The 12,457-nt window shown below is 45.5% G+C and overlaps 1 protein-coding gene across 9 annotated transcripts in view; it reads left to right on the top strand.

Moving 5' to 3' along the window:
• The first annotated feature begins 261 nt into the window (after positions 1-261).
• Positions 262-12,457, top strand: part of plekha5 (pleckstrin homology domain containing, family A member 5) — a 189,157-nt gene continuing 176,961 nt past the window's right edge. For all 9 annotated transcript variants that reach the window (XM_020644649.3, XM_065951407.1, XM_020644655.3 and 6 more), the window contains exons 1-3: positions 262-413; positions 536-612; positions 1,430-1,487. In XM_020644649.3, the coding sequence (XP_020500305.1) occupies positions 322-413; positions 536-612; positions 1,430-1,487 (227 nt within the window). In that variant the 5' untranslated portion in view covers positions 262-321. The remainder of the gene's footprint in view (positions 414-535; positions 613-1,429; positions 1,488-12,457) is intronic.

Here is a 12,457-nt window from a genome sequence, read left to right on the forward strand (position 1 = left end):
TTGGATGATTGACAGATTATAAACTCACAGTTGAGCCCTGAAGCACGCTCTGGCAGCGCGTGCAGGAATCACACTTATAGTGAACTTTCTTTTGGGCCAATTTAGTCAAACACACACACACACACACGTCAGCAGAAAAAACACCCACCGACTCCTTTAACTTGGCAGAAAATCATTCCCTGTGTCTCTATCCTCCTCTGGGCGCGCTCCCATCTCCAGTAAGCGCGCACATGCGGAATCCGTCGGTCGCGCGCCTGGCACGGCGCCGCGCACTCCAGCCCCTGTGTGTAGTAACCAGAGCAGAGTAGCTCTCAGCTAGACATGGCGGCGGACCCGAAGCCGGACTGGCTCTCCTGCCTTCCCTCTTCTTGGAGTTATGGGGTGACGCGGGATGGACGCATATTCTTCATCAAGTAAATATCACGCGGACACGTGGATTTATGGATACGCACTGCTTATTTCTCCGACGCATTTTTCCTGTTTGTCTTTTTTCGGCTTCTCTGTTCACCTTTCCCCCGTTTTCTTCCACCAACAGCGAAGAAGCAAAGAGTACAACCTGGCTGCATCCTGTTACTGGAGAGGCTGTGATCACGGGCCACAGAAAAACTCCAGGTAAACAATCTTGAGAATGTTTTTTTCTTCAATCCCTGCTAAAATACGCACTCGCACGCGCGCACTCCGTGACTGGGAAAGGTTATCTGCGCGTCACGGCGTAAGAAAAAGGGGGCGACAAGTTGCTGGGAGAGCCGTGGAAGACGATGAGGGGGAGATTTCTTCTCGCTGCAGCAAAAGCAACAGCCTCTTGTGCTCCTCTCTGCTCTCCTCTGGCGGACCATTACGCACGGCGTCCCGTCCCCCCCCCCCCCGGCCTCCCCCTGCTCGCTCCACCTGGACACTTTGCGACACACTTTTTAAAAGTTCCGTCACGTAGGCGTGTGCCGATTTCAGAGCCGATTCCCTGCAGTGACATTTGACACATTTCCCCTGAAATCCGCCCATTGCTGCAGAAACGCAGCGTTTCAGAGCCCGTATCTGCACCGAGCTGCTTTCACAACAATGCAGCGCGTTTTGTGCGTCGGTGCAAAGCCGCTATTCTAAAATGAAACACACATCTGCCGCGAGAGAAAGAGGGCGGGAGGGCATCTTTATATTGCAGGCTGCAGATCAGTGTTCACACAGCTGGAGGCTGAGACAGGATGATTGAGTAATCCTTGAATATCTCCTCCGCTTATTGGGGAGGGGGGGGGGGGCGGAATGCATTAAAGAGCACAAGCCAATTGAGCTATTTGTAGTCCAGACACTACATTGCTGTGCAGGTGTGTGTGTGTGTGTGTGTGTGTGTATTAAAAGGCTTTATTTCTCTGCTCAGCACCTTATATATCTGTGTTTTCTCCCCCCCCCCCCCCCCCCCCTTCCTCTGCACTCACAGATTTACCAACAGGATGGGAGGAAGGATACACATTCGAGGGAGCTCGCTGCTTCATCAAGTGAGTTGAGAATGTGGAAAAAAGAAAGAGAGAGATGGTCTGAGTCTGAGGTGGTGAGGGGCTGCTTTGTTTTGTTGAGGCAGAGATTTCCCTCCACTCTCATGTTCACCCACCTCTGCCTGTGTGCCTGCTGCAGGAATCCACAAATACCTGCTTCTCTCTCACTCACACACACTCACAGAACACACACACACAGAACACACACGCAGAAAATCTGTGAAAAGACTCCGTTTTGACTTCTTCCTGCTGCTGTTGAGCCTTTCTCCTTCTATCAGTCATGCTCTCGTCCTTCACCTCTCTCTCTCTCTCTCTCTAACACACACCCTCTCTCTCTCTCTCTCTCTCTCTCTCTCCCATCTCTCTCTCTCTTTCTATCAAACACTCCCTCTCTCTCTCTCTCTCTCATGGAGGGATTTGCTCTATGCTGTATGTGAGACACAACTTTGACAAGCGAGTGTGACTCAGGCTCCTCATTGCTGAACAGGCTTTACTTGTTGGCGCGCTGCGTGTGCGTGCACGTGTGTGTGTGTGTGTGTGTGTGTGTGTGTGTGTGTGTGTGTGTGTGTGTGTTTTGGCGGATTATTAGTGACTCCGACTCCTTGTGCACGTTTGCTTACATGTATATTTTGTGGACCTGTTTGACAACAGAAAATGCCCTGCAGCTCCAGGCCTCTCTCACACACCGACAGCTGGCACACACACACACACACACACTCTTTTCGTTGGGTCTACCTACTTTGCCACCTAGTTCTCCTGCTCGTGCTGTCTGAGGCCATTTTGAGAGCAGCAGCTGACACATATGGTGAGCTAATATAGCTGCTCTATAAATAGCCTCAGAACCGCTGCTCATTGGTATGTATGAATGCATGCAGGATGTTTGCACACACACACACACACACACACACACACACACACACACACACACACACACACACACACACACACACACACACACACACACACACTCTGCAGGCATGCATACAGGTAAACACACTGGAGCATGTTTCTGGGGGTTAAGAGCTGGCGTGCAAACAGAGATACAGGATCAGATGTGACAAGTGGACAGCAGCACTGAGGGCAGGTGCGAATGAACACCTGAGGGAGTGTGGGGATCAGAGGAGGACGGGAGAGGAGTTGGGGGGGAGAGATTGTGTGCAGCTGCAGGGATTGACAAAAACAACCAGCAGGATTAATTAAAAACAAAGTAATTTGGAGAAGCAGAGGCAAAAAAAAAAAAAAAGCCTTGGGGAAAATGCTCAGCCACCCATCTGTGTGTTTACATCTTTGTCTTCAAGTTCCCATTGAGTTGTGTGCAAGCATCAGACATGTAGACCATAACAGATTCACAGCAAGACCCAGAGACCAATCATCTGCCGGAATAATAATCTGCTGACCCCAGCTTCTCTCTGTGTGTCTGTGGTTATTTGGTTTAAGACATCTTAAGTGATGTGTATCATACCTGGAGTTAAAAGTAGCTTTTGACTCAGGGCCCTCTAAAAGTCTGAGTCACATTAAGGACAATTCATTGATCAAGAAGGGCGAGGCTTTGTCTTCCTCGGAGGTTGTCAAAATTAGATTTGCACATGCAAACTAAAATCCATTTTGTACACTTACTGGATCGTTTAGACGAAGGTCTTTTGGTCGGAGAAATTGTGCAGCTTTTCTATCTTAGGGGGCTCCAAGGAAAAATGTTAGAACCCACTGCATCCCCCTGCAGTGTTCTGCGGCATGTTTTTCACATCATGTCCGACCTCCTGAGACCCCCGCCCCTCCCCCCATCTGACAGTTGATCTCCTGCTGTGAGAGACGTTTGTGAAAGAGAAACTCGGGCAGGTTTTAGGGGCAGCCTGTCCTCAAATCTCCTACAAATGTTCAGGATTGCATGTTTGTAAAGGGCTTCCGTTTGTATTTTTACTCAGCTGGTCCATGTTCCCAGAGCCAATGACACATCAAGGAAACTGGCCCACACTTAATCAACATGCGGTGAAGTTTGGGGTCTCTGGTCCCCGTCTGGCTCTCTGGCCTTGGCAGCTTTTATATCTTCATGAATCAGGGTGCTTTCCTTGGAGGAGAGAACTCAGCCGTCTGAGTCTCCGTCTGCAGCATGAACAGCCTGATATAAAATACAGTCCCCGTCCTGAGATGGGCTTTTTATTTACAATGCTTGGAGATAAACAAAAATCCACAGGAGAGAGCGTCTGAATACAAATCTGAACGATAAATATGTAAATAAAGAACTCCAAGTTCTGAGTGTGTAGAGGAGGATTCTGCCTTCAGCTTATTTCTTGATGAATAGTGATGTACTCGCTCACAGATGGACCAACGCTCTGTGACGAGGGGTCGAAGGTGACTCTGATTGAAATGAAGATCTGAACCATAAATGAACTTTTCCATCGTCTTTAGGACCTGCCTCTTGTCATGTCAAGTTCTTTTTATTATCATATTGTCATACTGGTGGCGTTACACACGGACACTTGTTCCTTCACTATCTAAACGGGCTGTTTCAGTGTCGAGGGGAAACGTGCCAACGCTAGAAATAGCTTCTTCATAGTCCGGAGTGGCCGCTGCGTGATCTCAACACGCCGCCATCTTGGCTCCTTATAACTAAAAATGTGAGAATCAGACCTGAAAAATGAGAGTTTACTTTTGCTTTGTCAGTCATGGATAGAGCAAAACATGACTTCTCTTTCTCCTTCCCTTTATGCATCCACTGGGTGTTTACCATATCTGCAAATCTTTCTCCCTTTCTGTTGTTTTGTTATTCCTCATCATTGTTTTGTTTCTTCTTTCTTTTTTTTATGATTTATTTTTGGGGCTTTTTTGCCTTTTATTTGTTTGGACAGTGGATAGAGTACCTGTCAGAGAGCGAGAGTGAGGAATGACATGAAGGAAAAGGAGTCGTTAGGTCGGATCTGAACCGGGGCTGTCCACTTGGAGAAAGATAGCCTCCACACATGGGGCGCGACCTAACCGCTAGGCCATCGGCGCCCCATGTATTGTTTCTTTTGCCAAACCATGTCGGGTGCAGAATTCTGTGCAGTCAACAAGTCGATATTGCTTTCATTTCTTGTGTAACCTTTTAGAGGTTTATTTTGGACTTTTCATGCCTGTCTTATTTTAGAGACAGGAGGACGATAGAGACAAAAAGCAGAGAGAGAGGAATTACGTGCAGGAAAGGAGACACAGGTTGGATTTGAATCCGGGCGGCTTGCTTGGAGGACTATAGCCTCTGTACATGGGGTGGCACATTAACCACTAGGCTACCGGTGCCCTGGTATGACCTTTTTGAAACTAGGTTTTACAGTATTGCAACTGAATAAAACCAAATGCGTCAAAAAGAGAGACGACCTCATCTAAACCCGAGGAGAGGCACCGACACTCTGCCTCAATGTGTTCTCTTTCTCTGTGCATCGGCAGACAACATGAGATTTGTATGATGGAAACATTTTTGTTCGATGTGTTCACTGTGAAGATGTGCATGGATAGAGGACGTTGGGTTTCAGACTGATGCTCACATACTGCTGATTTCTGTTATTGGCTGACTCAGATTCACATTCTTCAACACAATGAGCTTCATTTGTCTCCGAACAATTAAGCACAGTCTCATATTCGAGGCACAGCGCTGCTTCATCACCACTTCTTCAAATCCTTCACATTCCTCCAGAATTCCTGCTCGGTCACTTTTTCTATCGGCTCATTATTGGACTCGTGGCCTCGCTGCTCCCTCCTCACTGATGCTTCTTCCACCCTCTGAATGCCCGCTGACAGGCGGCCCCTCCCCACGCTCAAGCCTTCAGGGTCAAACCTCTCCAGGCTTTGCAGGTTTCCTTTTTGAGGCTGTTTCTAACCTCAGTCTCGTTGTTTAGTCGCTTTAACAACTTTTAACGGAGACATATTTGAGTGTTAACGACTCCTCGGCTGAAACTGTCCCTCTGAGACATTTAAGATTCAACATTTAGTTTAGAACCTCTCTGACTCAACAGGATGCTGCCATCCTGATTTCAAGGCGCGCAAACCCTCAGTGCAATATGAGGAAGAGATATTACTGCTGGTTCGTGCTTTGTGATGACTGTGTCTGCAGTCTGAACCACAGTTTGTTTCAGGGAGAACTGAAAGACGGACGAATGACTGACCGACCACGTTTTAGTGTCATGTGTCTCATTTAGAATCTGATTTGCAATCTCCTCCGAATGCCTTTCGATGATTTTTCCTTTGGTTGCTGAGATTTTGAAGTGCTGCCAGGGTGTTTAGCTCTGCACGGCTGACTAATTGCTCCTGCAGCCACCCATGGAGCGTGAAAGGAGTCCTGGCTTTGGAGCGAGGCTCTCGTGTGTCGGGGTAGAGAGTTGTTGTTGATGTGTTGGACCCAAAAGTGTCAGCAGTGGGATAGATTAAGGAAAGACTGACACTTTTCAATCAAGGCAAAGACACTAAAAAACCTACTTTATGCTAGTGGTGGGCGATATAACGATCTTAGATCGTCAAGGAATTTAATTGGCTGACGATCTGCCAAAGCAGAGAGATCGTAGAACCGGGCTGATGTGTTTATTCTATCATGCTGCAGTTTATGCTCCGACACAGACGCGTCTCCCCCTCTTTTGCTCCGCAGCGGTGAAAACGAAACTTAAAACTGAAGTCCGCAAAAACAACTCCAACCCGGTTTTATGCAACTGTTCTGATATTTTTCCAAACCGACACGGCGTGAGCGACAGTTAACTTATCCGCATAGTGTGCATAGTTAAGTTTACATCTCAAATAGCGACACAAGAAACCGTTTAACGAGCCCGAGAGACGTTAACAGTCTGCAGAGAGTCAGACAGAGAGGAGCTCAGACAGACAGTCAGTGGAGATATAACCCCGGTGTTTAAAATGTTGCTGTCGGTGTTTTCTGCTCTCTCTCAGTTTTTAAAAGTTACTATCAAGCTTCTCCACCCGAAGCTCACCTGTTGTCATTACCAAATTTATAGGGATTACACGAAACGACATTACAAAGCAGCAGGCAGGTGAGAGTGAGTAACCATGGTGACTGTCAATCAACGATGTCCCACCCCGTCTGTGAATTAAACTCTTATGTCAGTAAAACTTAGGGTGCGTTCGAATTGTCCCTCCTATCTCCTTTCACTATCCACTTTACCTCCCCCCCGGAAGCAGTTAAGTGGCGGCCATGATAAGAGCCGTTCGAATTCTCTAAAAGTTAAGGAAAGGTGGGTCAATGCTTCCTTTATAACCTCCTTTAGCATAGGATACACTGGACCATCCTTTACCAAAGGAGATGAGATATGCCGCCCCACAATTCCTTGCGGCCGCAACATTTAAAGGGAGTCGCGCACCCGACCGTTCTTGAACATTAACAATGAAGTGACACAGATCATGTAAGAGATAAAAAGATAGGAGACATTTTTATCAACATGTGATGTTTTATTCAACGTATTTCATTCACTTAAGAATGCTTTGTGCAGTTGTACATTTGTATGCTTAAAACATTATGTGTAGGCTATATCTTGCATAAATTTAACAATTAACTTAATATTTATGTTGATGTTGATTTCTGAGTGGACAGGAAGGTGATGGTTTCACTTTTCTTACTTGTAGCTTACTTGTTCTTACTCTATATTTATTTTATATCAATTCCAACCTTGTGGTAATTAGGATTATTTCACCGGTAAGAATGCACAGGGGAAAGTTTTTTAGATGCACTTTTTGTAGTCCATTTTCTGAACATTGTAGTTTCAACACGGCAGACCCACGTCATTAACCTCTGCCGGCCCGTCGCATTTAATGACGTGGCCTAGTGGAAATGTGGTCGGATTGTCAGAGCAACGAGATCGCCTTTCCCTAAATCCTTTATGAATTCTCCTAACATCTTTCCTTAACCTCATGACGTTTTCCCCCGGGGTTAAGGTAAAGTGGATAGTGAAAGGAGATAGGAGGGACAATTCGAACGCACCCTTCCTTTGATCATGTGTCACAGAATGAACAGATTCTGTATTATGTTTGATTATATATAAACAAAACTAAAGTTAGTCCAATGATGTCATAAAAAAACTCTGCAGAGCTAAAATAGAACAGAAACACAAGAACTTGAAGTCTACATGTTTTTAAATGAATAACTGCGTGAAAATGTTCCTGATGAACGTAAAAAGAGGACACATAACTAAATCATAATTTCAAAGTGGTGCAGAAAACCTTCAAATTGTTCATAAATTTTGATCAAATTGAGGGAAAGACATTTCTGTTGCTAAAAATGTTCTGGGTGAGACCTCCATGTTTTTCAAATATAATAAACTTGTCAGCTTAGCTTTTGTGCATTTAAAAACATTATAGAGGGAAATAAGTTTGGTTGAACTGGTCAGTAACTTACAAATTTGTCTAGAGATCAGTATGAAAAAAATCGTGATAAAATCGTGATCGGGATTTTGCCAAAAGAAAATCATGATATGATATTTTTGAGATTATAGAGCAGGCGGGGCCTTTGTGTGCTGCCCTCCTCTGACACACTCGTTGGTGTTGTTTCCTTTGACTTTCCGTTTAGTCCGAAAGCTTTGGAGGAAACATCTTTGAGACGATCAGCAGAACTACACGTCTCCACACTTCACCACTTAGCTGTTGTGGTCGCTTTGCGTGCTGGAATCTGGAACTGATCGGCATGTGACCCACTTCCACTTTCACTTCCACCAGACAGGGTGGTGAATCTAATGTGCCTCCTCGGTGCTGTATGACACTGTAGTTCTTTAGCTTTGGTGTGTTTCATGGTTCTGCTGGTTACACAATCGAGGGAAAAAGTCCATGTGGTGTCTTATTTCTGCATCAGGAGGAGCTGGAGAAGGTTTAGAGCTGGAACGTGAAGCAGCAGTGAAGTGATTGGGCAGATAATTTATTAATGTTTTATTAGTTTGAGGAAGTTCTGCTAAACTATAACTTCTTAAATTTAGGATGTATCTTTAGGTTTCTTTCCTCTGTGACACTAAACTGATCTTTTATTTGTGAACAAAAAAATACATTTGAAGACTTCCTTTTGGACATTATGCAGATCTGACGTCTTTAGTCGCGCAGGTGACCTGTGGGATCGTGGTGCTCCAGACCCCCGCAGTGTGATTTTGTGGCATGTTTGATATTTGGGTCGTCCGACTTCACACACTCGCTTAGTGAGAGCAGAGCCGCGAACCAAATTCCTTTTGGTTTTTTCAAAATCTTGATCGCAACTATGCCGAAACTGTCAGTCAGCGTCTCCACATCGCCATGGCAACATCAGGCATGCCTGTATGACGAGTCTTGCCCTCCCCTCCGATCACAAAAGACACGTTGGCAGGAAATATCTTCAGACCTCCAGCTGACAGGGAACTTATTTAGCTGCTAGTTAGCTTGTGTGTATGTGCGAGTGTGTGTGTGAGACAGTTTCTGACTGTATTTGAGACTTGAATCCAAGACACCTGAATTACAGATCTGACTTCAGCTCGGTGCTGATGTTACTCGTTCAGTGTGAGCACATATATCGTGTGCTGTGGTCGTGGGTCGTAAACGATTCAGTCGTACAGAGCGAGCTGACTTTCCACCACATGACTTTTATTCAGTTGCCCAGCGTATGCCGGGCATTAGTTATACGTACACCACCTGACATGTGCAATGCTGCAGGTGTTATGAGCGTGTTCAGGGCTCCATAGAGTCTATGGTATTTGATGTTTGTCCTTGAATTTACACAGGTTTGTCCCTAATTTAGTCTCCAGTGCATCCAGCCTCCAGAGCTGATGTATGACTGTTGCTTCGTCTGTGTTTCTCTCTCTCTCTCTCTCTCTCTCTCTCTCTCTCTCTCTCTATCCCTCTCTCTCTCTCTTCACTCTCTCTTCCTCTCTCTCGTCCCTCTCTCTATCCCTCTCTCTCTCTCTCTCTTCACTCTCTCTTCCTCTCTCTCGTCCCTCTCTCTATCCCTCTCTCTCTCTCTCTCTTCCTCTCTCTCGATCCCTCCCTCTCTCTCTCTCTCTATCCCTCTTTTTCTCTCTTCACTCTCTCTTCCTCTCTCTTGTCCCTCTCTCTATCCCTCTCTCTCTCTCTATCCCTCTCTCTCTCTCTCTCTCTCCACTCTCTCTTCCTCTCTCTCGTCCCTCTCTCTATCCCTCTCTCTCTCTTCACTCTCTCTTCCTCTCTCTCGTCCCTCTCTCTATCCCTCTCTCTTCACTCTCTCTTCCTCTCTCTCTCTCTCTCTCTCTTCACTCTCTCTTCCTCTCTTCACTCTCTCTTCCTCTCTCTCGCTCTCTTCCTCTCTCCCTCTCTCTCTCTCTCTCTCTCTCTCTCTCTCGTCCCTCTGGGTGCTGTTAGCAGACCTCTGTGTCAGATGTGAAGGAGTGACTGTGGTGGGAAAACAGCAGATTTGAAACTCGCCCAGTTCTCATGTCGGTTTATTCACGAGGGGCCATGTGAATTTTATTTTAATGACTATTTTAGCCTCCAACATTAAAACAATCTGACTGTGAATGTGTAGCACGCCGTGTGACAATGATGCCGCTTGTTTCAAGTTGTCGAGGGCGTCCCTCTCTGAACAGTGGCGCCTTTCTCTTCTGACTTTAAAATTAAAGTCATGCTGCGAGGAGATGAACAACACCTTTATCTGATGGCACAAAGGAAATGAAAGGTAGCGTTTATTTAGGAAGGTGCTGACGACTGAAACAGCGTCCTGATGATGATGGTGGTCTTTATTTAAGTCTCATTCTTATCTGCTGTGAATGAGACGTGTATCCTCATGAACTGTTCATGTTCTTTACCGACGTCTCAAACATTCAGCAGCCGTCACCTTCGCTCTCAAGGACTCGTCACGTTTTATCAGGTTGGAGGTTTCTAAACCCACGACTAAGGATCACTTGACGACTGTGTGTACATTTCTTTCAAACTGATGTAGTTCATCGCCCTGACTGCAGTACAGCGCCCTCTGTGGCAGCTGTTTGTTGTCGCTGAACTCACAGCGCTCTCAGTTGAAAACACTTGACCAATCAAAATCAGGACGGTGCGGGACTTCTGATATCAGCTTAATTTGTCTACAACAAAGTGCGGAGGACTCCTTTACATCGTCTTCTTGTTTTCTTGATGAATTAAATCAAATATAAAACTCACGGAGCTAAAGCACACCTAACCGACGTTACAGAGGGAAGCAGAAGTTAACTTTAGTAACCTTGGCGACAATGAGCGATGGTGAGAAGCGCTCTGAAACAGAGGTGGCGAGTGCTTCCAGCACAAAAAGCGCCGTCTGTGGACGCAGGTCAAAAATGGACTAAACCTGTTACATTTATTTTTGTTGAGTTCTTACATTACCTCAGACATTTCCAACAGTTGTCATAGCCAGAGAAATCCTTCACTCTATGGTTGCGATGGAACGTGTTGGGGCGACGCCATGACAGACACGTCATGTTTATCGTTGCTGTGGAAACACCGGATGTTACGCTAAAGGCCGCTGCACAATGGAGAGCTTTAAGAGCTCCGAAATATCAATAATAACTTGCTTTGCATAATAAGTGTACAGCAGGAGAAAGAACACGTACAGATTATCATTTCAAAACAAAAAAAGTTCAAGTCAAAACTTTCCAGCAGACGATCACTTTTTTTGTTTCAGTAAATTAAAACGTCGACAGTTAAAAGGTTTTTCTGTCAGTGACAACAATGAGGGAGCGATCCAGAGGACACGAGGATAAAGAAAGCAATTTCTAGTGTGAGCTTCTACTGAAAGCTGCCGTACTGTTGCTGTTTGTGCTGCTGTGATAAAAACATCATGTTGATTATACCTGGATACATTAGCTCGTCTCTAAACATATTCTCTTCCTCAGGTCGGTTTTGCCTGGTCGTCATGACTACGGTCAACTCGGAGGTCGTTTTAACCCCTCATTTTAAGGGTTAAAAAGTGAACTTTGGGTGTCAGCACGATCTCTCTATATTTTCTGACTCACCTCACAGTCCTTCTTCTAACTGATTTTCAGTTTGCAGTCGACCCTCTGCCTGAATCCGTATAAATGCAGCAGAAACTCCACGCCAGGCTGAGGCGTGATTAGTTAGACTCAAGACGGGATCATCCTGTAATCCTGTGAAATCATCATGATTGTGATTTTTTTTTTTTCTTCCCCATAATCCCGCAGTCTAATGAACACCAGCGTCACAAACAGTTCAATGTTTGTAGATCTGCCAAACTGTGACATCCCTGCTAACACGTTTCTGTTTCTGTCACGAGGCGGGACGCTTTAGGAGAGTTTTCTCCAGCAGTATTTTTTTTTGTTGTAAGAATGATTTTCAGATCCTGTCGTATCCTCCAGCTGCAGGAGGAAAAGTTTTACAATGTTTTTGGGTTTTTTTTACACGCAAGCATCCAACCTCTGGATTTAAACTCTACAAGCTATTGTAATCAAACCACCCTGATTACATCCTGTTGATGCTCATGTAAGGAAACAAAGAATACACAAAACTTCCAGTAAGACCCTCCTCAAGGTTTTGGGACTTAATGAAGACCCAGTAGAGTTTAAAAAAAAAAAAAAGAAAAAAAAGAGAGATCTGTTTTCAGGGTTTTGTTCAGGAATAGTCTCAGTTCGGTTTTCCTCCCCTCTGTGCTGCAGCTCGGCAGGAGTTCAGAGAGTGACGGACAGAGTCGGATGTAACGCTGCGTGTTTACATCATGTGGAATGACTTGCAGAGATCGCAAAGATTCCACTGTGTGACCTTTTACGTCATGGCACGACTCAAGCTGGTCGAGTGACATCGGAGCAGCTGAATCCAGAAAATGACGCACTCAGGGTGACGCCACGTGTTCCTATTTGTTCACCAAATTATTCCAAATCCAAAAGTTTCCACAGAAATCAGAGTTTCCTGTGAGAGAAGGCGTGTGTGTACATTCCTTTTCTATCAGATGTGTGTGTTTCTGTGTGTGTGTGTGTGTGTGTGGTGTGTGTGTTTCTGTGGTGTGTCTGTGTGTGTGTGTGTGTGTGTGTGTGTGTGTGTGT

Source organism: Labrus bergylta, chromosome 23 (assembly GCF_963930695.1).
Source record: "Labrus bergylta chromosome 23, fLabBer1.1, whole genome shotgun sequence".
NCBI lineage: Eukaryota > Metazoa > Chordata > Actinopteri > Labriformes > Labridae > Labrus > Labrus bergylta.